Source organism: Papio anubis, chromosome 7 (genome assembly GCF_008728515.1).
Source record: "Papio anubis isolate 15944 chromosome 7, Panubis1.0, whole genome shotgun sequence".
Taxonomy (NCBI): domain Eukaryota; kingdom Metazoa; phylum Chordata; class Mammalia; order Primates; family Cercopithecidae; genus Papio; species Papio anubis.
Window position 1 is genome coordinate 31070475 of NC_044982.1, and position 27227 is coordinate 31097701.

Consider the following 27227-nt stretch of genomic DNA (forward strand, 5'->3'; position numbering starts at 1 on the left):
CCCCATAACCATTTCAGAGGGTGGTCCCAGAGCTACTCCGTCTACCTTCAGTTACTGCTAGCCTTGTTCTCTGCTCCCAGCCCTTGTCTACTCTCCTCCAATGCACAATAGGAGGCTAGAAAGTAGACAGTCATGCTTTTCCTCCCTGGCTGTCTGAGGATAGACCACCATCATGAACGGTACATAACTATTGGCACTAGAAAGTTCATGACCAGCTGACAACTTCAGAGGAAACAAATGGTCATTGATATCCTTCATCTCCGGAAGGCAACAGTTGCCTAAGATAGAAATTCGGGAAAAACTAGCCAAAATGTACAAGACCACACTGGATGTCATCTTTGTATTTGGATTCAAAACTCATTTTGATGGTGGCAAGACAACTGGCTTTGGCATGATTTATGATTCCCCAGATTATGCAAAGAAAAATGAACCCAAACATAGATTTGCAAGACATGGCCTGTATGAGAAGAAAAAGACCTCAAGAAAGCAGCGAGAGGAATGCAAGAACAGAATGAGGAAAGTCAGGGGGACTGCAAAGGCCAATGTTGGTGCTGGCAAAAAGCTGAAGGAGTAAAGGTGCTGCAATGGTGTTATCTGTGGCCATTGTGGATTTTTCATGAGAAGATTAATAAACTAAAAACTTTCATGTGAAAAAAACAAAAACAAACAAAAAGTAGACAGTCATGTGAGCAAGCACTCTGGTGCTGTCAATAGCTATAACAATCAATAGAAATGAACAAAAGGGTTTCCCTTCACCTCTGCAAACTTCCCTCAGACCTTGAAAGACCTCTGACATTATGAGATCCAAAATGACAACACTGGACTGCAACATACCCAAGTGGCCATGACTTTGGAACAAGACTAGGCTGACCACAGACTTTATGACTGTGACTCCCAAGTCAGCTTCAGAAATTCTCAGCCTCTCTGGGTGATACCATATGATCAGCCAGTCCAGCAAACACAACCTCCTCAAGGCTGGAGTCACTTTCTAGAGCTCTTCTTTATCTGCTAGGATCTGATTTCCACTGCTGAAATACTATCATTGTTCTAGACCTGGACTATCCAGCTGGTTATGTTTATCCAACTAGTTAACCTAGGTGCCATTGCTTACTGGGAAACGTGGCCATCTATAAGTATAAAATATACATCAGTTTCCAAAGACTTAGTAATGAATGTAAAATAGCACATTACTAACTTTATTATATTGATAACTTGTTGAAATGATATTTTGGGTACATTGGGCTAAATAAAGTATAATCCTACATATAACTACAGTTTGAATGTGTCCCCCAGAATCCATGTGTTAAAGACTTAATCCCCAGTGTAACAGTGTTGAGAGCTAGGGTCTTTAAGAGGTGATAATGTGGCTGGGTATGGTGGCTCATGCTTGTAAACCCAGCACTTTGGGAGGCGCAGGTGGGAGGATCGCTTGAGCCCAGAAGTTCAAGACCAGCCTGGACAACATAGCAAGACCCCATCTCTATCAAAAGTAAAAAATTAGCCAGGTGTGGTGGTGTGTGCCTATAGTTCCAGCTACTCTGGAGCCTAAGCAAGGGGATCACTTGAGCCCAGGAGGTTGGGGCTGAGGTGAGCTGTGATCATGCTACTGTACTCCAAGCTGGTGACAGAGTGAGACCTTGTCTCTTAAAAAAAAAAAAAGAAAAAAAGAAAAAGAAAGGTGATAATTGATTATTACAGGAGTGAACTCATTATCGTGAGACTGGGTTTGTTACAAAAGTCAGTTTGTCCTCTCTCATTCTCTCTGACACCCATGTGATGGCTCCTGCCGTGTTATGATGCAGCAAGAGGGCCCTCACCAGATGCAGCCCCTCAATCGTGGGGTTCCCAGCCTCCAGAACCATAAGCCAAATTAATTTCTGTTCAATGCGTATTACCCAGTCTGTGATATTCTATGATAATAGCATAAAACTGACTAAGACAGAAAATTGACACCATGAAGTCGTCTGATGCCATAACAAATACCTGAAAATGTGGAAGTGGTTTTTGAACTGGAAAGGGGTAGAAGGTGGAAGAATTTGGAGGATCAGGAGAGAAAAGTCTGCCATGAATGGAGTATTAAGGGCAATTCTGGCAAGGGCTCAGATGAAGAAAGAACTTTAAGAAGAGCCTAAAGCTTCTCAGGGATTACAGAAGTGGTCCTAATCAGAATATTGGTAGAAATATAGACAGTTACAGACAGCAAAGACCATTCTGATGAGGTGTCAGATGGAAATGAGGAACAAGGTATTGGAAACTGGAGTAAAAGCCATTCTTGTTATCTACCGCAAAGAACTTGGCAGGATTGCGTCAGTGTCTTAGGAATTTGTGGAAGACAGAACTTAAGAGTGATGAAGTAGGATATCTGGTAAAAGAAATTTCTAAGCAAAACATTGAAGGAGCTGTATTGCAACTTTAAAGCACATGTAGTAAAACGTGAGAGGAGAGAAATGACTAAAAGATGGAATTTGTAACGAAAAAGAAAGCAGAGCAGAAAGATTTGGGAAATCTGAAGGCTAGCCATGTAGACTGAAAAGGTGTCCGTAGGAGAAAAACACCAAGCAATCATTTGCTAAAAACATTAGTACAGACAGAAGGCAACCAGGCCTATACATCAAGACAATGGGAGAAAAACCCTGAAGACATTTCAGAGACTGTCTAAGCAGGCTAGGGCCTTGAGGACAAGTGCTATGGTTTGGACATGATCTGAGTTTGTCCCCACTTAAACTTATGTTGAAATTTGATCCCCAGGGGGGTCGTGTTGGGAGGTGAGGCTTAGTGGGAGGTATTTGGATCATGGGGGAGGATCCCCCATGAGCTGATCTCATGGAAGCAGGTTCTCGCTCTCGCAAGACGAGATTAGTTCCTGCAGAAATAGATGAGTTCCCATGATAGTGGATTGTTTTAAAGCCAAGAGATCCTTTGGGTTTTGCCTCTTTGCATGTGTCCACTTGCCCTTTGACCTTCTCAGTCATGTTACAATGTAGCATGAAAGCTACAACCCCCTGCAGGCTGCAGGCATGCCCTTGAATGTCCCAGCCTACAGAACAGTGAGGTAAATAAACCTTTTCTTTATAAATGACCCAGTCTCCCAGTCTCAGGTATTCTGTTATAACAACACAAAATGATCTAAGATAGACAATTTGTACCAAGGAGTGGAGTAATCCGTAAAGATACATAAAAATGTAGAAGCAGCTTTGGAACTGGGTAATGGGCAGAAGTGGGAAGAGTTTGAAGAAATAGGCTAGAAAACACCTAAATTGCTGTGAACAGGGCATTAAGAGTAATTTTGATGAGGGCTCAGAAAAAGACAAAAAGATGAGGGAACGTTTGGAACTTCTCAGAGATTGGTTAGATGGTTATGACCAAAATGCTGATAGAAACATGCACTGTAAAGGCCATTCTGATGAAGGAAAGTAGTGTGTATTTGGAAAGTAGAACAAAGGTCACCCATGTTACGCCATAGCAAAGAACTTGGCTGCATCACGTCCATGCCTTAGGGCTTTATGGAAGACCAAACTTACAAGTGATAACCCAGGGCATCTGGCAGAAGAAATTTCTTTTTTTTTTTTTTTTTCCTTTTTAAAGATGGAGTTTCACCATGTTGGCCAGGCTAGTCTTGAACTCTTGACCTCAGGTGATCTGCCCATCTTGGCCTCCCAAAATTCTGGGATTACAGGCATGAGCCACTGTGCCTGGCCTAGGCAGAAGACATTTCTAAGCAGCAAAATGCTCAAGACACAATGTGGTTACTTTGACAGCTTACACACAGCAAAGGAGTGATCTAAGGGTGAAATGTGTAAGAAGCAGAGCATTAAAATTTAGAAAATTTGCAGCCTGGCCATGTGGTAGAGAATGAAAGAACATTTTCAGAAGAGGAATCTAAGGGTGCAGCCAAGAGACCTTTTGCTAAAGAAATTAATTCTGATAGAAGGGAACCAGGTACTAACAGAACAATGGAAAAAAGGCCCTGAAAGTATTTCAAAGGTCTAAGGCCATTCCTCCTATCACAGAACCAGAGGCCTAGGAGGACAGAATGGTGGGATACCACTGCCCTGAGCCACCTCAAGATCCTTCACCTAGCTGCTCTGGCCAGGGCAGCCATGGCCCAATAGCCCCAGGTACAGCTTGGACCACTGCTCTGCAGAGTGCCAGCTGTGGGTCTTGGTGGCATCCATGTCCACATGGTACTATTGTGCATGCATGTGGAATTCAAGAGCGGTGGGCATGGCAGCTTCCACCTAGATTTCAGATGATATATCAAAAGCCTGGGAGCAGGCCCAGCACAGTGACTCATGTGGAGGCTGACGTGGGTGGATCACTTGAGTTCAGGAGTTCAAAAGCAGCCTGGGCAAAATGGCAAGACCTCATCTCAACAAAACAAAACAAAACAAACAAACAAACAAAATTAACCAGGTGCAGTGGTGCATGCCTATACTCCTAGCTATTTGGGAGGCTGAGGCTGGAAGATCGATTGAGCCTCAGAGGTCAAAGCTGCAGTGAGCTGTGATCACACCACTGCACTCCAGCCTGGGTGACAGAGTGAAACCCTTTGTCAAAAAAAAAAAAAAAAAAAAAAAAAAAAAGGAAAAAAGAAAGCCTGGGAGCCTAGATAGAAACCTGCCATGGGGGAGAGCCACCACAGACAGCCTCTACTAAGGCAACGCCAAGCAGAAATGTGAGGCCAGAGCACAGGAGTCTTCTGCAAAGAGTCTTCACTAGGACAATGCCTAGTGGAGCTACAAGGGCAGGGCCACTGCAAGGACCCCAGAATGCTAGAATCACTGGTGGCATGTGACCTCAGCCTGGCTAAGCTTCAGGCATTTGATTCCAACCTGTGAGCACAGTCATCTGGGCTATGTCCAGCAAAGCCATGGGGAAAGGGATGCCTGAGGCATTGGGAACCCACTCCTGGCACCAGTGTGCCCAGGATGCAAAACATCAATCCAAAGGAGATTATTCTGGAGTTTTAAGATTTAAAGTCTGCTGGCCAGGGCTTGGTGTGGCTCATGCCTATAATCCAGGCACTCTGAGAGGCCAAGGTGGTAGGATCACTTGAGTGCAGGAGTTTGAGACCACTGTGGGCAACACGGCGAAACTCTATCTCTACAAAAAAAGACAAAAATTAGTTGGGTGTGGTGGCATGGCCTGTGGTCCCAGCTACTTGGGAGGCTGAGGTATGAGGATCACTTGTGCCCAGGTGGCAGAAATTGCAGTGAGCCAAGAACTCACCACAGCAGTCCAGCCTGGGTGAAAGAGCAAGACCCTATGTTTGAATGGTAATTTTACCCAATGCCTGTGCAACCATTGTATATTAGAAGTAAACAACTTGTTTTAGAGTTTATAAGCTCATACCTGGAAAGAATGTGCCTTGAGTTTCAGATGTAATTTTGGACTTTGGACTTTTGAGTTGATGCTGAAACAAGTATATTAGTCCATTCTCACATTGCTATGAAGAAATACTGGAGACTGGCTAATTGATAAAGAAAAGAGGTTTAATTTGCTCCCAGTTCTGCAGGCTGTATAGGAAGCATGATGCTGGCATCTGCTCGGGTTCTGGGAGGCCTCAGGAAACTTACAATCATGGCAGAAGGCAAAGGGGAAGCACACACATCACCTGGACAGAGTAGGAGCAAGAGAGAGACAGAGGGAGGAGGTCCTGCACTCTTTAAACAACCATATCTCATAAGAACTCACTATCACGAGAGTAGCGCCAAGGAGACAGTGCTAAACCATTCAGGAGAACTTTACTCCCATGAACCAATCACCTCCCACCAGGCCCCACCTCCAATATTGGGGACTGCAATTCACATGAGATTTGGTGGGGACACAGACCCAAACCATATCAACAAGTTAAGACTCTTGGGACTATTGAGATTGAATGACTGTATTTTATATGTGAAAGGACATGAGTTTTGGAGGTTAACAGCAGAATACTATGGTTTGGATATGATTAGAGTCTATACCCATGAAAAGTCATGTTGAAATTTGATGCTCAATAGAGCAGTGTTGGGAGGTAGTGTCTGGTAGGAAGTGTTTGGGTCATGTGGGCAGATCTCTCATGAATGGCTTGGTACTGACCTCACAGTAGTGAGTTGTCACTCTCATGAAACTGGATTGTTCTCAAGGGAATGGATTAGTTCCTAAGAGAGCGGGTTGTTATAAAGCTAGGATGTCCCTAGGTTATAACTCTTCACATGCATCCACTTCCCCTTGACCTTCTCTGCATGTTAGGACACAGCACAGAAGCTCTTGCCAGAAGCCAGGGCCATGCCCTTGAACTTTTCATTTTGCAGAACCATGAGCTGAATAAATCTCTTTTCTTAATTACTCAGTCTCAGGCATTATTATGGCAACACAAAATCGACTAAGACAGCAAGGTTTCCAAATAGTCACCATGGGACCTCAGCATTCACCATCCAGAACTGCCTCGGAACTCTGCTCCCTGCATTCTGGCACAGCATTCCTTGGCTACCCCAGCCATGGCTCACGTGGTCCCAGGTGTGGCTTGATCTACTTCTCTAGAAAGTATAAACTATAAACTTTGGCGGCATCCGCATGGTGCTAATCTGCAGGCGCATATAATGCAAGAGCTATGGGGCCATGGTGGCTTCCATCTAGATTTCAGAGAATGTCATGAACAGCTTGGGGGCTCAGGCAGAGACTTGTTTTAGGGGCACAGCCACTGCAGAGAGCCCCCACAAGGGTAATGCCTAGTGGAGCCATGGAAATGTGGCTATCACCAAGACTCCAGAACTGTAGAGCTACCAGTGTGCAACACTGGACTGAGAGAGTTGCAGGCATGAGACTCCAACTGTGAGAGCTGCTGGGTGGACTGAGTCCAGCAAAGCTGTTAGGGCAGGGCTGCCTGAGGCCTTGGGGGCCCAGTCTCTTCCCCAGTGTGCCCTTCTTTGACATAAAGTCAAAGAAGACTATTCTCTAGCTTTAAGGCGTAATGTTGTTTTCCCTGTTGAGTTTTGGATTTACTTGGGACCAGTTACCCTTTTCTTCTTGCCTATTTCTCCTTTTTGGTATGTGTGAATGTTTATCCTATCCCTGTCCCACCATTGTATTTTGGAAGCATATAACTTGTTAGTTTTGGGGAGGTGTTTTTGAAACAGGGTCTCTCTCTCTCTGTCACCCAGGCTGGAGTGCAGTGGCATGTTCACACGGTTCACCGTAGTCTTGACCTCCTGGGCTCAAGCGATCCTTGTACCTCAGCCTCCCGTGTAGCTCAGACTGCAGGCATGTGCAACCATGCACAGCTTCTTTTTTTAAAAAAATGTTGTCCCGACTGGCTCTTGTTAATTTCACAGGTGCAGAGGTGGAGAGGAATTTGTCTCATTATGAACTGTGCCTTGAGTCTCCCTCATATGTGATTTAGGTGAGACTCTAGAATTTGGGCAGTTGAGTTGATTCTGGAACAAATTCAGACTTTCAGGGCTATTTAGATAGAATGAATGTGTTTTGTCCATGAGAACGACATAAAATTCTGGGGGCCAAGGAGAGAATACTACGGTTTGAATGTGTCCCTTAAAGTTCATGTGTTGGGGGGCCAGGTGCAGTGGCTTACGCCTGTAATCCAAGCACTTTGGGAGGCCGAGGCAGGGGGATCAGTTGAGGTCAGGAGTTCAAGACCATCCTGGCCAACATGGTGAAACCCTATCTCTCCTAAAAATACAAAAATTATCTGGGCATGGTGACAGGTGCCTGTAATCCCAGCTACTCTGGAGGCTGAGGCAGAATTGCTTAAATCCAGGAAGCAGAGGTTGCAGTGAGCCAAGATCCTGTCTGTGAACTCCAGCCTGGGTGGATAGAATGAGACTCTATCTCAAAACAAAAACAATAACAACAGCAAAAGTTCATGTGTTGGAAACCTAACTCCCAATGTAACGCTACTGAGACATGAAACCTTCAAGAGGTCACGAAGGCTCTACCTTCATGAATGGATCAGTGTCATTAGAATGAGGGCGGGTTTGTCATAAAAGTCATTTTGGCCCTCTGTTTTACTTTCTTAAACATGAGATGCCATCCACCATGTTATGACGCAGCAAGAAGGCCATCACCAGATGCTGGTCACTTGGCCTTGGACTGCCCAGCCTCTCAAACTGTAAGCTAAATAAATTTCTGGTCATTACAAATTACCCAGTCTGTGGTATTCTGTGACAGCAGCATAAAACAAATTAAGGCATTTACTGAAACCAATTTCACCTTTTCTTTTTACTTAAAACAAATTTACATCTTTAATGTGGCTACTAGAAAACGTAGTTACATGTGACTTGCATTTGTGGTCTGTGTCATATTTCTATTGGACAGTGCTATTTTAGACAGACAGCTGTGGTTCTATAGGACTGGTTCTGTAAACTGGCTGTACTCACTTCTAAAAGTAAACTGATTCTCTCCTATTCTATTTCTAGATTGCACTGTGCTATGAGCTACCCAAAGGTCCTGGCGAAGTCCCCTCACAACCTCCATCCTATAGGACTCTCACCTGGGTTAGGACTGACCTCGAATGTCTTTTTTAGATCTACATCTGTCTCATCCAGTACCACCAAGGAAACAAGGTTTTCTTTTGACCCTTGCACGATAACAGTGTGTGCATATCACTTAAAAGCCCACACAGCTCCTTTTCCAGTGAAACAATGCTACAAGTGTTGCTAAAAATTCCAGGCTGTTACTAACTGGGGGCAACTGGTCAGAGCATACTAAGAAAAGGGAAGGGCCTCAGTTGTATTCTCCAGGCTCATCTTCCCTCTCTCACCCCAGCTCTGGATTCGCTGGTTTCTTCCTGCTAGAGACTCCACCCTCACTTTCTTGACAATACAATGGCTGTGCTAGGTTAGAAGAGGCAGTATCAGCCCTCTAGCAGCAACTTCAAAAAAGTAGGCAAGTGCTAAGCCCTCATGCTGTACACAAAACTGCTGGAAACTATCACCAATAACCCTGAAGACACAGGGAAAAATTAAATCCTCAGAATCTGCCTTTTCTTTCTTTCTTTCTTTTTTTTTTTTAACATATATGCTTGATCCACAAGAAATACTGACCTACTGCGAGTGGCTTTGAAGGTGGAACTAGGTTTAAATTTGTTTTTTACTATTCAGTAGCTATAGGACTCTGGATAAAGTTGCAAGATTTATCTGGATCTCAGTTCCCTCTCCTGCAACAATGGGGACAATTTCACCTACCTCACAGAGTTGTTGAAAGGATTAAGTTAAATAATGGATGAAAAAGTACCTTGCATAATAGTAGGTATTTAATAGATATTAGCTTCCTCTACCTTCTTCACCCTTTCCCATAGCAATTAGGTAAAGAAAATGCTAAAAACCCCAAGGAGAACTGAAAATAAATCCTCTATGCTATGATCTGCTTAGTTGTTGTGTGTTTGTTTGTTTTTTAATATAATTTGAATCTTGGCTCCTGGTACAATTTTTTAAAACCTGGTATAGTATCTCTTCGAAGGCAAGGATTATCTTTGCAGCCCTAGCACAGTCTTGCAAAAGCTAGATAAATGCTTGTTGAAAGGAAGAATGTTGGATTTTATGCAAGCAGAAGGTAGTGCTCCTGTGGAGTATGTAAGAAGCATTTGAAGAGAGAGGTCAGAATTACCAGAGTATAAGGGTTATGGTGATCTGTGTGGTCAGGGTCAAAGTGAGGTGACTACCTTCCCGGTAGTAAGGATGAACAGAGGGAAATTTGCCTTTAGAGAAGTTTTGTAAAGTTTCTGTTTGAAATGAAAAATTTCCAAATGAAAGGTTACATTTTCTAAATGAAATTAGGAGAAAATAGTCCAATGAGAAGAACTGGGATTTGTCAGACAAGCTAAGCCATCATATCCCCTGTGACCTGCAGGTATACATCCAGATCACCTAAAGCAACTGAAGATCCACAAAAGTGAAAATAGCCTTAACTGATGACATTCCGCTATTGTAATTTGTTTCTGCCCCACCCTAACTGATCCATGTACTTTGTAATCTCCCCCACCCTTAAGAAGGTTCTTTGTAATTCTTCCCAACCTTGAGAATGTACTTTGTGAGATCCACCCTCTGTCCGCAAACCACTGCTCCTAACTCCACCGCCTATCCTATAAGAACTAATGATAATCCACCACCCTTTGCTGGCTCCTTTTTCGGACTCAGCCCGCCTGCACCCAGGTGAAATAAACAGCCTGGTTGCTCACACAAAGCCTGTTCGGTGGTCTCTTCACACGGACGCGTGAAACATTTGGTGCCAAAGACCCAGGTCAGAGGGACTCCTTCAGGAGACCAGTTTCCTGTCCTCACCCTCACTCCGTGAAGAGATCCACCTACAACCTCGGGTCCTCAGACCAACCAGCCCAAGGAGCATCTCACCAATTTCAAATCGGGTAAGCGGTCTTTTCACTCTCTTCTCCAGCCTCTCTGGCTACCCTTCAATCTCCCTGTCCTTCCAATTCTAGTTCTTTTTCCTCTCTAGTAGAGACCAAGGAGACACATTTTATCCGTGGACCCAAAACTCCGGCGCCGGTCACGGACTCGGGAAGACAGCCTTCCCTTGGTGTTTAATCATTGCGGGGACGCGGGGACGCCTGCCTGATTATTCACCCACACTTCATTGGTGTCTGATCTCCGCGGGGACGCCTGCTTTGGTCATTCACCCACATTCCCTTGGTAGTAAGTCAATTGCGGGGACTCCTGCTTTGGCTGCTCACCCACATTGCAGCCCAGGGCTGCTCCCACCCCCTTCTCCGTGTTTCTACCCTTCTCTTTAAGCTTGCCTCCTTCACTATGGGCAACCTTCCACCCTCCATTCCTCCTTCTTCTCCCTTAGCCTGTGTACTCAAGAACTTAAAACCTCTTCAACTCACATCTGACCTAAAACTTAAGCGCCTGATTTTCTTCTGCAACACCGCTTGGCCCCAATACAAACTCGACAGTAGTTCCAAGTGACCAGAGAATGGCACTTTCGATTTGTCTATCCTACAAGATCTGGATAATTTTTGTCTAAAAAATGGGCAAATGGTCTGAGGTGCCTGATGTCCAGGCATTCTTTTACACATTGGTCCCTCCCTAATCTCTGCTCGTAATGTGACTCGTCCCAAATCTTTCTTCTTTCTCTCCTGTCTGTTCCTTCAGTCTCCACCCCAAGCTCTGAGTTATTTGAATCCTTCTTTTCTACGGACTCATCTGACCTGTCCCCTTCTTCCCAGGCTGCTTCTCACCAGGCCGAGCCAGGTCCCAATTCTTCCTCAGCCTCCGCTCCCCCACCCTATAATCTTTCTATCACCTCTGCTCCTCACACCTGGTCTAGCTTACAGTTTTGTTTCGCGACTAGCCCTCCCCCACCTGCCCAACTATTTCCTCTTAGAGAGGTGGCTGGAGCTAAAGGCATAGTCAGGGTCCATGTGCCTTTTTCTCTATCAGACCTCTCACAAATCAGCCAGCATTTAGGCTCTTTCTCATCAGACCCCACTAAATATATACAGGAATTCCGACATCTAACTCTGTCCTACAATTTAACCTGGAGTGACTTAAATGTAATCCTCACTGCTATCCTCTGCCCAGATGAACGGGAAAGAGTTTTTTCTCTAGCCCAGTCTCACACTGATAACCGCCGGCTTCATGAGCCAGACTTCCAGGAGGGCATTAGAGCAGTTCCCCAATGGAACTATCAGGCAGATTCCCCAGGTATAGCTAGGCGAGATTACATGGTTTCCTGCCTAGTTGAAGGGCTTAAAAACGCAGCTTACAAAGCTGTTAATTATGACAAACTGAAAGAAACTACCCAAGGTAAAGACAAAAACCCAGCCCCATTCATGGCCCGCTTAGCAGCAACCCTTAGACGCTTTACTGCCCTAGACTCAGAGGGGCCAGAAGGCCGCCTTATTCTTAATATGCATTTTATCAGCCAGTCAGCTCCTGACATTAGAAAAAAGCTTCAAAAATTGGAATCTAGTCCTCAAACCGCACAACAGGAATTAATCAACCTCGCCTTCAAGGTGTACAATAATAGAGAGGAGGTAGCCAGACAGCAACGCATTTCTGAGTTACAGCTACTTGCCTCCACTGTGAGACAACCCACAACCACATCTCCAGCATACAAGAACTTCAGAACATCTAAGCCACAGCTCCCAGGGGCTCCTTCAAAACATCCTCATGGACCTTGCTTCAAATGCCAGAAGTCTGGCCACTGGGCCTCAGAATGCTGGCAGCCCTGGATTCCTCCTAAGCCACGGCCTGTCTGTGCGGGCCCCCACTGGAGGTCAGACTGTCTGACTCACATCGCCGCTGCTCCTAAAGCCCCTGGAGCCCAAACTCAGTGTTCTTTGGCCGACTCCTTCCCAGATTTACTCGGCTTAGCAGCTGAAGACTGACGCTGCTCAATCGCCTCAGAAGCCCCCTGGACCATCACAGACACTGAGCTTCAGGTAACTCTTACAGTGGAGGCTAAGTCCGTCCCCTTCTTAATCAATACCAAGCCTACCAACTCCACATTACCTTCTTTTCAAGGGCCTGTTTCCTTTGCCTTTGTAACTGTTGTGGGTATTGACGGCCAGGCTTCTAAACCTCTTAAAACTCCCCAACTCTGGTGCCAACTTGGACAACATTCTTTCATGCACTCCTTTTTAGTTATCCCCACCTGCCCAGCTCCCTTATTAGGTCAAGGCATTTTAACTAAATTATCTGCTTCCCTGACTATTCCTAGGCTACAGCCACACCTCATTCCCGCCCTTTTACCCAGTTCAAAGCCTCCTTCGTGTCCTCCTCTCGGATCCCTCCACCTTAACCCACAAGTATGGGATTCCTCTACTCTCTCCCTGGCAACCAATCACACGCCCATTACTATCCCATTAAAACCTAATCACTTTTACCCCGCTCAATGCCAGTATCCCATCCCACAGCATGCTTTAAAAGGATTAAAGCCTGTTATCACTCGCTTGTACCAGCATGGCCTTTTAAAGTCTATAAACTCTCCTTAAAATTCCCCCATTTTACCTGTCCAAAAACTGGACAAGCCTTACAGGTTTGTTCAGGATCTGCACCTTATCAACCAAATTGTCTGGGCTATCCACTCTGTGGTGCCAAAGCCATAGACTCTCCTATCCTCACTGCCTCCCTCCACAACCCCTCCATAACCCATTATTCTGTTCTGGATCTCAAACATGCTTCCTTTACTATTCCTTTGCACCCTTCATCCCAACCTGTCTTCGCTTTCACTTGGACTGACCCTGACACCCATCAGCCTCAGTAACTTACCTGGTCTGTACTGCCGCAAGGCTTCAGAGACAGCCCCCATTACTTCAGTCAAGCCCAAATTTCTTCCTCATCCGTTACCTATCTCGGCATAATTCTTCATGAAAACAATGTGCTCTTCCTGCTGATCGTGTCTGGCTAATCTCCCAAACCCCAACACCTTCTACAAAACAACAACTTCTTTCCTTCCTAGGCATGGTTTTGTACTTCTGCCTTTGGATACCTAGTTACCACCCTGATTAAACCGTTATATAAACTCACAAAAGCAAATCTATCTGACCCCATAGATCCTAAATCCTTTCACCACTGCTCTTTCCGTTCCTTAAAAACAGCCCTAGAAGCTGCCCCCACACTAGCTCTCCCTAACTTATCCCAACCCTTTTCATTACACACAGCCAAAGTACAGGGCTGTGCGGTCAAAATTCTTACAGAAGAGCAGGATTGCGCCCTGTAGCCTTTTTGTCCAAACAACTTGACCTTACTGTTTTAGGCTGGCCATCATGTCTCTGTGCAGCGGCCACTGCCACCACCATAATACTTTTAGAGGCCCTCAAAATCACAAACTATGCTCAAATCACTCTCTACAGTTCTCATAACTTCCAAAATCTATTTTCTTCCTCACACCTGACACATATACCTCCTGCTCTCCTCCACTACCTCTCAGCAAGCCGAACTCATTGCCTCAACTCAGGCCCTCACTCTTGCAAAAGGACTACGCATCAATATTTATACTGACTCTAAATATGCCTTCCATATCATGCCGTTATATAGGCTGAAAGAGGTTTCCTCACTACGCAAGGGCCCTCCATCATTAATGCCTCTTTAATAAAAACTCTTATCAAGGCTGCTTTGCTTCCAAAGGAAGCTGGAGTCATACACCGCAAGGGCCACCAAAAGGCATCAGATCTCATGGCTCAGGGCAACACTTATGCTTATAAGGTAGCTAAAGAAGCAGCTAGCATTCCAATTTCTGTCATGCACAGCCAGTTTTTCTCCTTCTCAGGGGTCACTCCACCTACTCTCACACTGAAACTTCCACCTATCAATCTCTTCCCACACAAGGCAAATGGTTCTTGGACCAAGGAAAATATCTCCTTCCAGTCTCACAGGCCCATTCTATTCTATCGTCATTTGCATAACCTCTTCCATGTACATTCCCGCCTCTTAGAACCTCTCATTTCCTTTCCATTGTGGAAATCTATCCTCAAGGAAATCACTTCTCAGTGTTCCATCTGCTATGCTACTACTCCTCAGGGATTGTTCAGGCCCCCACCCTTCCCTACACATCAAGCTTGGGGATTTGCCCCCACCCAGGACTGGCAAATTGACTTTAGTCACATGCGCTGAGTCAGGAAACTAAAATACCTCTTGGTCTGGGTAGACACTTTCACTAGATGGGTAGAGGCCTTTCCCACAGGGTCTGAGAAGGCCACTGAAGTTATTTATTCCCTTCTGTCAGACATAATTCCTAGGTTTGGCCTTCCCACCTCTATACAGTCTCTTCATACCACCCCCAAAATTTTTCACTGCTCCAACACTTCACTATTTTGTTTTGCTTTTCTTATTAATATAAGAAGACAGGAATGTCTGATAATGGACTGACCTTTACTAGTCGAATCACCCAAGCAGTTTCTCAGGCTGTTGGTATTCAGTGAAACGTTCATACCCCTCAATCTTCAGGAAAGGTAGAACGCACTAATGGTCTTTTAAAAACACACCTCACCAAGCTCAGCCTCAAACTTAAAGAGGACTCTGTCTTGAATAAAGCCCCAAAACTCGCCAAACAAACAAGTAATTATGCTAACCCCCCTTGGACCCTCTTGGACACTCTCTAATTAGATGTCCTAGGTCTTCCCAATTCTTAGTCCTTTAATACCTGTTTTTCTCCTTCTCTTATTTGGACCTTGTGTCTTCCATTTAGTTTCTCAATTCATACAAAACCATATCCAGGCCATTACCAATCATTCTATACAACCAATGTTTCTTCTAACAACCCCACAATATCACCCTTTACCCCAAAACCTTTCTTCAGTTGAATCTCTCCCACTGTAGGTTCCCATGCCACCCCTAATCCCACTCGAAGCAGCCCTGAGAAACATCGCCCATTATCTCTCCATACCACCCCCAAAATTTTTCGCTGCTCCAACACTTCACTATTTTGTTTTGCTTTTCTTATTAATATAAGAAGACAGGAATGTCAGGCCTCTGAGCCCAAGCTAAGCCATCATATCCCCTGTGACCTGCATATATACATCCAGATCGCCTAAAGCAACTGAAGATCCACAAAAGTGAAAATAGCCTTAACTGATGACATTCCACTATTGTAATTTGTTTCTGCCCCACCCTAACTGATCCATGTACTTTGTAATCTCCCCCACCCTTAAGAAGGTTCTTTGTAATTCTTCCCAACCTTGAGAATGTACTTTGTGAGATCCACTCCCTGTCCACAAAACATTGCTCCTAACTCCACTGCCTATCCCAAGACCTATAAGAACTAATGGTAATCCACCATCCTTTGCTGACTCCTTTTTCAGACTCAGCCTGCCTGCACCCAGGTGAAATAAACAGCCTGGTTGCTCACACAAAGCCTGTTCAGTGGTCTCTTCACAGGGACGTGTGAGACAGGATTACCAATCCTTTGTTAAATACACAGCCAGGACTGTACGTGCTTGGAAGATGTGAGACTGGGAGGCAGTGGTCTGGCTGAAAGACATTTGCTTTAAATATTCCCATAAATATTTGTTTCGAGTATTTGGAGACGGCATTCAGGTTTACAACCTGCCCAGCTTTCTGGATCATAACCACATTGAGATGCAAAGAATGTGAGCTTCTCCTTCCAATAAGAAGGAAAGAGAAAAAGATTAAGACATGAACTACCCTTTCTAGGCCTTGGAAATTCAGAGTGAGATTTCTACTCCATCCTGCTGGACTTGGCTCCAAATCCCAGGCAAGGAGTTTGGCACAAAGCACTGTTCCCACTGTCCTGGCTTCAGCTGTGTATAAAACAAGGTAAAAACAGTGCCAAACACCACCAGGCATGGCTTTGCAATTCTATGCAGTAGAGGAGATACTGCACTCTAGGAAAGCTGGTTGGTCCAACTGAAAATACTGCCAAGTTCTGATGACACCAGAATAGTCTGATGCCCAGGGGCTGCTGCCAGAGAGCGAAGAGCATTCCTGAAGTTACAGGTCTAAGTTGGTGGACTGACACAGGTTCAGGAATGACACAGCAAAGGTATAGTATGTTCTAGAAGCATGCTTTCGGCTGGGGCAAGAGCAACTGTGATGAAAAGCTGAAAGAGCAGGTCCCCCTGCTTTTGTTTCCCGCCTCTCTTACAGCATCACAATCACTGCCTGTCACACCCAGTCACTGTCACCCAGAGTCACAAACACTGTTGGACAATCAGCAAATTACAGCCTCCCATACCCAATAGTTAGGTGCAATCTAACACACACCCCTGGGAACATTCACAAACTCTTCTACCTACCTGATTGCCAAAGACAGCCACCGAGCAGGCTGTTGAAACCTCATTAGCCCCAAACCAGACAGAAGCGATGCGGGAGGGCATGCCCAGGATGAAAACCTGGGCCACGGAGCAGATGACCTGGCCCACCACAGTGACTGGAAAGAGGTGTGGCTTCAGGCTGCCCAGCTTCACCCAGGCCCCCAGGCAGTTGAGAGCCGAGCCGGTGAGGGCAATGGTGCGGAGGCCGAACTTCTCCAGCAGCCAAGCCACCGGCAGGAGAAGAGGGATGTAGGTCAGCATGTAGCACATGGACAGCCAGTCGATGGCAAAGGCACTGACACCGTAGAAGTGCATGAAGATGTTATTGATGGAGCCGTACTGGATCCACTGAAAGGCGTTGCACATGGAGTAGCAGCTAAACACCAGGACCACGGCCCAACGGCGCCTGCTCACCTTGATCACGCTGAGGTCCTCAGGGCCCGAGCTACTGGGGTGAGCCAAGCCACTGGGTTGGGCTAAGGCACTGGGGTGGGCCGAACTGCTGGGGTGGACAGAGACGCTGGGGTTGATGGAGACGCTGGGATGGACCGAGACGCTGGGGTCCGCTTGGAGTGCGGACTCCGGCGCAGGGGTGTCATCGCGCTCTTCCTGGTTGGGACCTTCATTCACCATGACCACAGTCTCCTCTGGAATCCTGGAGAAGTGGTGAGGACTCCGGCAGTCTTAAGGGATAGTGGCTTCCACTGGTCTCTTAGAGTTGAAAGGACACTTGCCTATTCCAGAAGAAACAGAGACTCAAGGCTGCGTAAAAGCCTCAAGTGGGGCTTCCTGTGCTCACCCCCAAGCTCCTCCTCCCACTTTTGCTTGGGGCTGTCTGTTCCCACCCGCGGCGATCGTTGTCCCAAGGCCGGCCGCACACGCTGCAGCCGGCTCCGGACCGCTCCTGCCTTGGGTCTCCCCACAAGGCGTTCCTTGTGCAGGAAAAGTTCTCTCCTTGCGCAGCCACTTCGCCCGCAGAGTCCTCTCCGGGGCCAGCTTGGGGCCTCGCCCCGTCGGGCACACGTGACCGCCCCGCCCCCGTCCTGGCTGGTTTCCTCCGCCCCCCCAACTCCACCCCCCACCCGGTGTCTCTTGCCTTCTCGAGCCCGGTCCGCCGGGCAGCGCAGTTGTTTCGCCACAGCTTGCGGGATGCATTCCTCCCCCACGCCCCGGGCGCCATGGAAACCGCCCGGTTAACCCCCACCCCTTGCACTGTCCCTCAAATTCATTTGCCACCCGCTGTCAGTGGACCCTGCAAGAATATCCGCCTCTCCGAGGTAATCCGCAAAATAGAGCGTCCCCAGTGCCTGTCCGCATGCCCTGCGCGCGTGCACCAAAGCCGGGGGCCACCTAAGTGTCCTGGGGAATTCAAGAGAGATTCCCTAACTTTCTTCCCCTTGGCTTAGGCTCCCAGCCCCTTGCTGAACTAAAGAAAGATTTGTAGATTCCCGGGCTGGTTGCGCTTCTGGGTTAAAGGGGAGTTGCAGAAAACTCGCTTTACTCGCTTCTTTCCCTGCGGACGTGGTTTTGTCTTGGGGAGGTTACATTTGAACCTGTTATGTGGGGCTCTTATTTCCTGATGGATTCTGGGCGAAGACCCTAGGGTGGCAGGGAGGGAAAGAGGAGTTTGAAGAAGCTGTCCGCGGTTGTGTGATGGGAACGCTTAGCGCAGAGCTGGCTCCGGGCTTGGTCTTGGAAGCGGTCTTTGACCTCAAGCAGCACTAGTCTGCCACCTGCCGGTCCCAGCCCATTTCAAAGGGCAAACCCTCGACCCGCTGCACTGATCCTATTCTTGGCGAGGGATCCTGGTAAGGAGTCCAAATTCTCCCTGAGTTCAAACAGCAGCTTAGCTACAACGAGGTGTCACTGTAGATCAAGGAACTCCACCTCTCTGTGCTTCAGTTTCTTCATCTGTAAATGGGAATGATGAAATAATAGTACCTACCTCACCGTGTTGTTTTGAGACTTGAATGAGTTAATACATGAACACACTTAGAAAATTCCTGCCACATAGTAAGCATTCCGTAAGTGCTGGCTATCCTAGCAAAAAGCTAACATTTGTTGTACAGTGCTAAACAAATTGAATGCACTATCTCATTTATGCATCACAAGAATTCTGCGATAAAGTTGCTATTGCTGGCCTGCATTTTATAGATAAGAAAACCGAGACTCCAAGAAGTGAAATAACTTCTTCCTGAAGGTCCCAGCTGGTAAGAAGAGCCATAATTCTCATTCAAGTCTATAATCATTCAAGCTGTAGCCTAGCTATTCAGGCACGGTCTGTGGATAGCAGTGTGGGCACCCTGTGGGAGCTTTTTAGAAGGGCAGAATCCCCTCCAGTGTTAAGGTCTTAAAAAACAAAACAACAACAACAAAAGAACCAAGAAGGATGCCAGGCCCAACCTAGACCCACTGAATTGAAAGCTGCATTTTAACAAGACGCCCAGGAGATTCATTTGTTTGCACGTTGAATTTTGAGGGCTACTGGGCATCACTGCTTCCTTTTTTTTTTTTTTTTTTTCTTTGTTAAACTTCAGACCAGAAAATGAATAACTTGAAGCTCTGGGAGGTGGCTCTGCATTTTGTCCGCACATTAGAATCATATGAAGAAACTCTTAATATTCCAAGTGTTCGGGCAACACCCCCGATAGAGATCTCCGAGGGTGGACCTGAACATCTACATGTCTCCAAGCTCCCTTTGGCCACAGACATCTGCATGTCTCAAGCTCCACTTTACATTACAGACATCTGCATGTCTCAAAAGCTCCACCCCGGCCTGAACATCTGCATGTCTCAAGCTCCACCCCAGCCTGAACACATCTGCATGTCTAAACCCACTGACCTGAACATCTGCATGTCTCAAGCTCCACTGACCTGAACATCTGCATGTCTCAAGCTCCCACTGACCCACCCAGACATCTGTGTCTCAAGCTCCACTGACCTGAACATCTGCATGTCTCTCAAGCTCCACTGACCTGAACATCTGCATGTCTCAAGCTCCACTGACCTGAACATCTGCATGTCTCAAGCTCCACTGACCTGAACATCTGCATGTCTCAAGCTCCACTGACCTGAACATCTGCATGTCTCAAGCTCCGCTGGTCATCCCAACGTGCAGCCAAGTTAGAACCACTGATTCCCAGGAGAGAACTAGATTCAAACGATCACTCCCTGCTTGAAGGCACCTACTTTTTGGTAGAAACTATAGAGTCTTGGATTATAATGGAATATTTGAAGAGGGAGTTCAGACTCATCTAAGAATTTCTACAGTAATTTAACATCTCATGTTGTCACTATTCCTCCTGTGTTTTCCATCATTCTCCAGGGAGCACAGAACTCTGTTCTCTTAGAAGGACTTCTGAGACCTCTCACTGCTTCTTTTCCCTTGGTCATCATGGGCCTCTGCCAAAACTCTTCAGTATATATTCTTAACTTCATTTTACAGATAAGGAAACTGAGGCCTGGAGAGGCAGGTGTGTTACTCAGTGTCCTATAGCGAAATAGCATCAGAACAAGCAGCAATAAAATGGGTGCTCTTTCCACGTGGCCTTTCCCATGAGCTCTTCTGGGGCAGCCCTTCGGCTTGGTGAGCGATTCGAAGGGGTCTAACCTGGAATTCAAGTGAGATTTGGAACTGCTTTTGTGGTGGAACGAGCTGGATCTGTTGTGAGCTCTGGGTTGGGTCTGCTTAGACTTGAAGTTCTGTTTTGTCATTCTTACCTTTGGGATCTTGAGCAAGTCACTTGACCTCTCTATTCTTCAGTTTCTGAATCTAACAAATACGGATTAAAAATACCTGCCTCCAGTCAGGCACGGTGGCTCACACTTGTAATCCCAGCACTTTGGGATGCCGAGGTGGGTGGATCACTTGAGGTCAGGAGTTCAAGACCACCCTGGCCAACATGGTGAAACCCTGTCTCTACTAAAAATACAAAAATTAACCAGGCATGGTGGCATACGCCTGTAATCTCAGCTACTTGGGAGGCTGAGGCAGGAGAATCGCTTGAACCTAGGAGGCAGAGGTTGCAGTGAGCCGAGATGGCACCACTGCATTTCAGCCTGAAAGACAGAGCGCGACTCTGTCTCAAAAACAAAACAAAACAAAACAAAACAAATCTGCCTCAGAATTGCTATGAGAATTAAATAAGCTAATATGCATAAACTGTTTTCAATAATAATAATGATACACTGAGAGCCACCAGGGTAGGGATGACTCTTGGCTGATTCCTAATGTGGGGGATGGGGTATTGGGGTCAGCTCTATTGAGTAGATACTACATAGAAATATTCCGTATTCTTTCCATTGAAAAAACATGTATTGAGCAGCTTACTATGTAGCATATCTATTTTTATGATGTTCTATCTATCAGTACATATAGGTACACCTTGAAGGGTAAGGAGAAATACATTTTAGGGATTGCTTCCTGAAAGGGGGATCTGGTTTCTGGTTCCTGGCTCTATTCCAACTGACACCTTAGGAAGCTTGAGGGAACGAACCTCAGGCATTGAACTCAAGCTTGTGTGGCCTCCTGCAGAATGGTAGTTAAGTCAGCCCACTGGAGGCTATCAGCAACTCCTGGATTCAGAGTCAAAACATCACCCTCTTATTGATAGCTTACTACTAGCCGAACAGAGCTATAGACATGAGAGGCAAGGAGTTTGTTGAGTACACGGGAAGGCCAAATTTCTAACAGAATGAATCAGGTTAGGAGCCTGCATTATTCTTTCTTAAAAATACCAACACTTGGAATCTGTGAAAACGTTGCCCTTACAAGTCTTATATGCATAATTTTTATGTGTAATACTACATGCTCATCAATATTCTGTTTGCCTTATCTCCCACACTTCCCTCAGATTTCTAGCTATCTCAGGACTTGTGGATATCTTTGTATATCTTGGAGTGTTTAGTGAGATAAACTATGTAACACACTCTCAATACATGTCTATAGAGTTGTACTGCACATCACCACGGAATTTTACAAAACTGGAGACAAAGAGGAGATCCAATAGGATTTTAGAGATTTTTAAAAAGCAGAAAAAGTTAAAAGGTGCAAAATGTCAACACAGTTGCCTCAAGCCTGGAAACGAAATTGATGGAACAATGCATTCTGAAGGAAAATCATTTCTTACCTAGAATGCTATATCCAAACTACCAAAAAATCAGTCTGAGAAGAGAATGAAACAAAAAATGATACTGCCTTATCTTCTCTCTCAGGAAGCTGCTGAAGGATGTGCTCCACCAAAACAAGGAAGGAAACCTAGAGAGGGTAAGATGTTAAGGCTGAGGAAACCAGGAATCCACCACGAGACGCAAGCAATGGGAATCACCCAGCTAAAGGAAACTCCTGACTAGACAGCTATCTACCAGGCATAGAAAGCAGCATACTCGGCCGGGTGCAGTGGCTCACACCTGTAATCCCAGCACTTTGGGATGCCGAGGCAGGTGGAACACCTGAGGTCAGGAGTTCTAGACGGGCCTGGCCAACATGGTGAAACCCCATCTCTACTAAAAATACAAAAATGTGCCAGGCATGGTGGCAGGCACCTGTAATCCCAGCTACTCGGTGGGCTGAGGCAGGAGAATCGCTTGAACCTGGGAGGCAGAGGTTGCAGTGAGCCAAGATCGTACCATTGCACTCCAGCCTGGGGGACAAGAGCGAGACTTTGTCCCCACCCCCCCCCCCGCAAAAAAAAGAAGAAAGCAGCATACTCAGGCTCAAGCTGCTTCGAAGACTCCAAGAAAGATTTCTTCAAGAAGGTCACACTCAAAGAATCATGTTTGAAAATATTGAGAGGTTTACACAATTGGGGGAAGATTAGGGGTTGGGCTAATGATAAGTACCATAAATATAACTAAGTAAATGGGGGAAAGGAAGCATTATTAACTCCAGTGGAATAAACAAAGCTATGGAGGAAAAGGAAAAAATAATCATGATACACCGATATACCTTAAGTGATTTGATTTGCATAGCATGAACACAATCCTAATAAAGTGAACACCGGAAGTCAATGTATCCAAAGCTATGATATAACTCTGTTAGCAGGATGGGGGAGTGGGAAGTGGGCACCTGTGCAGGGTTGAGATGAGGGTGGGGTAAACAGTTAAACAAGGAGAATGGGGCCGGGCACGGTGGCTCACACCTGTAATCCCAGCCCTTTGGGATGCCGAGGCTTGTGGATTGCTTGAGCTCAGGAGTTCGAGACCAGGCTGGGGAACATAGCTAGGCCCTGTCTCCATCAAAAGTGGAAACAAAAACCAAAAACTGAAAACAAGGAGAGCTGGTCTTCTTCCCTGCGGTTTTGGCAGAAGCGCATTCCCTGGAGCACTTTCCCTTCAAGGACAAACTTGGAAAATCTCTGAGCAGACCCTGGAGGGGAGGGAATCCAGACTTCCATTGTGTGATACTTGTCTGCCATATTGAAAAGCCTATGGCATGTAAATGCTTATCACAGAAAAAGTCTGGAAGTGTCAATATACCCATTGCACTTATAGTTATGGTGGTAAGTACCAAAAGAATTGAGAAGAGTTGGAAGTAGTTGCCTTCAGAGCCCAGGAAAGGGGGGTAGACAACGATATGTTTTATACATGGTTATGTTATTGTTTGAACTATGTATAACTAATTTTTTTTTTCTTTTTTTTTTTGAGATGGAGTCTTGCTCTGTCACCTAGGCTGGAGTGCAGTGGCGCGATCTCAGCTCATTGCAACCTCCGCCTCCTAGGTTCAAGTGATTCTCCTGCCTCAGCCTACCGAGTAACTGAGACTACGGGACTATAGGTGCGTGCTACCATGCCTGGCTAATTTTTTGTATTTCGTTGTAGAGACAGGGTTTCACCGTATTAGCCAGGATGGTCTCCACCTCCTGACCTTTTGAGAGCCTGCCTCAGCCTCCCAAAGTGCTGGGATTACAGGCGTGAGCCACAGCGCCCAGCCAACCATTTTTTTAAACTTAAAAAAAATCCTAAAAATAAACAATGGAATCAAATTTAACAGAGCTCCAGCTGCTTCACTGGGGCCCATAGACAATGTCTCAAAGTGTGGTCAACTTGTCCTAGAGTTTATACTGTTGGTGCTGTGATGGACACCCAAGACTTCAACCCTGGAACCTCAGGGATGCCTCTTCAGCCGAGCTATGTCCTCCAAAGTCCATTAGGGTGTCACCTCAGAGAAATTGTCTGTGTGGTCAGAGGACCTATTCCCCATACCCTAGTCTTGTTTGACCATTCCCTGGCCTTCTTTTTGAGCCTAACGTCTCTCATACTTGTAGAGTCTGTGGGGTCTTATCCCTACAACTTACAACTCAACTTCTGTCCCATCATCCAAAGATCTGTGCCAAGGTCTACTTCTCTGGAGTTCTCTCTGTCGATGAAGCACACCACTAGCTCCCAGTGAGCCAAGCCTGAAGACTGAGGATTCCCCAGATCTCCCTTCACTCACTCTCAGTGTCACAGATGCTTCTTTCCTTACAGTCTTCCCTCCTGTCCTTTCTCACTGCCACCACCCTGCTGTAGTCTCTCCTGGCTTCTCACTTCCATCCCACAGCTGCCTCCTCATTGTTCTCGCTCCTTCCAGTTCAGCCGGATGTTACCTCACAGGGCTTTCCAGTTCTCTTCAGGTCACTCTCTGCCTTGAACCCTCCAGTGGTCACCAAAACAAGGAAGGAAACCTAGAGAGGGTAAGAGGTTAAGGCTGAGGAAACCGGGGATCTGCCACGAGAGGCAAGCACCCTTGGAAGGCTCACACTTCTCAGCTCTGCGCACGAGGCCTTTGTGACGTCCTTCTGGCCACATCTCCCACCACTGTCCACTCCCCACCTTTTGCTCCAGACAGGTGGAGCCACCTGCAGCTCCCCACAAGCATGCTTCACAACGCAGGGCAAGCGTCCCCTCTTCCAGGAAGCCTTCCTCCATGCCCGAAGTGTGATTCAGAGGTTTCTTCCTTCCCTGCGTGTGTGGCTTTGTGGTAGCTCCTGTCACACAGGTTCACACATGTTTGTTTACCTCTTCAAGTTAACCACTCAGTGTGCGCTCCTCAAGCTTAGGAATGATGGTCTGTTCATCTTCAAATCCCCACCTCCAGTGTCGCGTCTGGCCCACAGAGGGAAAATGAAGACCTGACTGCATTGACTTTTTGGTTGCATTTCCTAGATGAGTCCTACTCTTAGGTGGCCTCCCAAGAAATAAAAGCATGTCCGGCTTGTTCCGGATGCTCGTGTCTCCTTGGTGGATCGTGTCTTCCTTTCTCTTTTCTGGAATGTGTCCCCTGTGGTGTTTGGACCCCACTGCCACACCTCAGAGCCCGTGGGTGGGAAAGTTGGGAGGGCGTTCCTGTGCCACGGGGGAGTCTAGATTTCTTCCCCTCCAGGGCCCTCCCAGCTCAGAGTCTCCAAGTCTGTCCTAGAATGGAATGTGCTCAGGGGCTGCTGAGGATTCAAAGGAGAAGATCCATTTTTCTCAGGCGAGAGTCTAGAAGAAAGGCCTCCTAGCTGGACATGTAGATGCTGGGTTCTGTCCGGGACACACGGTTTGAAATAGACTTTTCAGTTCCCTAGAAGTACATGAGTACATCTGGAAAGGTCTCAGATGGTATCAGTCCTCCTCTAAAGACAAGGTCCCTGTACGTGGGTCACCTTTTGTATCCTCAGCTGCACGTCCTTGGGTGTGATCATGGGTGACCACTGTGTTGTTCTTCATACCTGTTCTATATTTTACATGCTTCTTAATAATTAGAAAACCAAAAAAAAAGTTGCCCCATAAATATGAGAAAGAGCTAACTAAAAAACATGAGTCAAAGAGGAAGGAGACATTAAAATGGCTTTGCTTTTTGCATAATCTATAGAAAGCCCAGAGGTGTGAGGCTCCCTTTGCATAATGGAATAGAGAAACGGTGGTAGCAGCAAGATTTGTTGATTGCCACCGCAACAGTTAAAGGCACATGGCATGACAAAGCAGAGGGGTGCTGGCTGGGCAGGGTTATGCAATGCTGGAGCCGCAATGTCAGAGAAAGGAAACACAAAGTCATCTCAGCCAGCTCCTTGAGGTACAGGGTATAAAACCCAGGCCCAGGGGACTGTCTGTTTAACAGAGTCATTCATTTACCCGCCATTGATCTCCTGCAGGCCAGACACTGTGCTGGGTGTAGAGGAAACAAATTCAACGAAGATGAGGTTCTTGCCCTCCAAGAATCCACAAAATAGTGGTGAAACAGTTATGTGAGCAGATTATTGCCAGGTGGTACGATAACTGTGTGGTCCAGGCTGGTTCATGGGCCTCCCAAAACTTAGAGTCACGGGGGCTTCTCAGAGAGATGTTAGGTCGGGATATTGAGGGATAGGTAAGACTTAGCCAGGCCCTGTGGCAGGTGCTGAGGATCCTAGGGGTGAGCAAAACAAACGTGGTCCCTCCCTACCTTCATGGAGCTCACAGTGTCCTTGAGAGGACAAACATCAATCAAACACTTACATACACACATAAGTAAAATTGTAAGTGCTGTGAGGGCTATTTGTAAGAATTTATAAAGATGGAACAGATTAGTGGGATCTTAAGCAATATATTTTTTTAAAAGTTAGAATTACGGCTCATGCTTGTAATCCCAGGACTTTGGGAGGCCGAGGGGGGTGGATCACCTGAGGCTGGGAGTTCGAGACCAGCCTGGTCAACAAGGTGAAACTCTGTCACTACTACAAATAACAAAAAAAAATTAGCTGTGCATGGTGACAGGTGCCTGTAGCCCCAGCGACTTGGGAGGCTGAGGCAGGAGGATCACTTGAACCTGGGAGGCAGAGGTTGCAGTGAGCCAAGAGTGTGCCACTGCACTCCAGCCTGGGTGATAGAGTGAGACTCCATCTCAAAAAATAAAAATAAAATAAAAGTGAGACTTAACTTGGTGAAAGAGAGGGAAAGGGCTTCCCAGGAAGAAGGAACAGAATGTGCAAAGGCCCTGAACCAGGAGGGAGCAAGGCCCTTTTAAGCCACAAAGCCAGTGTGGCTGGAGCAGAGCGAGGGTGAGAAGCAAAGCCAACGTAGTTGGAGAGAGGCAGCAGCCAGATTGCGTGGGCCTTATTGAGGGCTTTCCTGTTTTTGTTTGTTAACTTTACCCTGGGAGCAAAGGGGAGCCACTGGGAGGTTTTAAGCAGATGAGGGTCACTGTCAGATTTGTGTCCTGGAGAGACTGCTCCAGCTGGGCTTGTGGCAAATCCAGTCTGGGTGGGGATGGACCTCTTAGGAGGCTGCTATGGTCACTCAGGTAAGAATGGAATTTGTGAACTGAACGAGGGCAATGGCAAGACAATGGAGAGAAGTGGGCAGGGATAGATGGGGGTGGACTAGACTGGAATTGCAGGAGGATGGAGAGGGAGGGGTCAGGAGAATGCCCTGCCTGGGTTTTAGATGCGACCAGCTGGGCAGATGGAGCTGCCATCTGGAGGGAGAATCCCAGCTTCCACCTTGAGATCTTCCACAGAGGGAAGCGAGGCTGTCAAGGACAGGTGACTATGTA

General features: G+C 46.5%; 1 protein-coding gene and 1 pseudogene across 9 annotated transcripts in view; one reads left to right on the forward strand and one right to left on the reverse strand.

Annotated features, from left to right (window-relative positions):
• Positions 1-27227, reverse strand: part of FLVCR2 (FLVCR heme transporter 2) — an 81391-nt gene that overhangs the window by 53183 nt on the left and 981 nt on the right. For 5 of the 8 annotated variants that reach the window (XR_649926.3, XM_009211986.3, XM_031667966.1 and 2 more), the window contains exon 1: positions 16715-17782. The exons of 1 other annotated variant lie outside the window; for it this stretch is intronic. Coding sequence is in view for 5 of the 7 variants with exons in the window: in XM_009211986.3 (XP_009210250.2) it covers positions 16715-17365 (651 nt within the window). In the remaining 2 variants the exon portion in view is untranslated. Of the gene's footprint in view, positions 1-16714; positions 17783-24318; positions 24397-27227 lie in introns of those variants that run through there. 2 more of the 8 variants (XM_031667968.1, XM_017961375.2) reach the window with 2 other exon arrangements.
• On the forward strand, positions 133-643 carry LOC101026449 (annotated as a pseudogene). The gene has a single exon (XR_161347.5). The product of XR_161347.5 is annotated as a 40S ribosomal protein S24 pseudogene (transcript).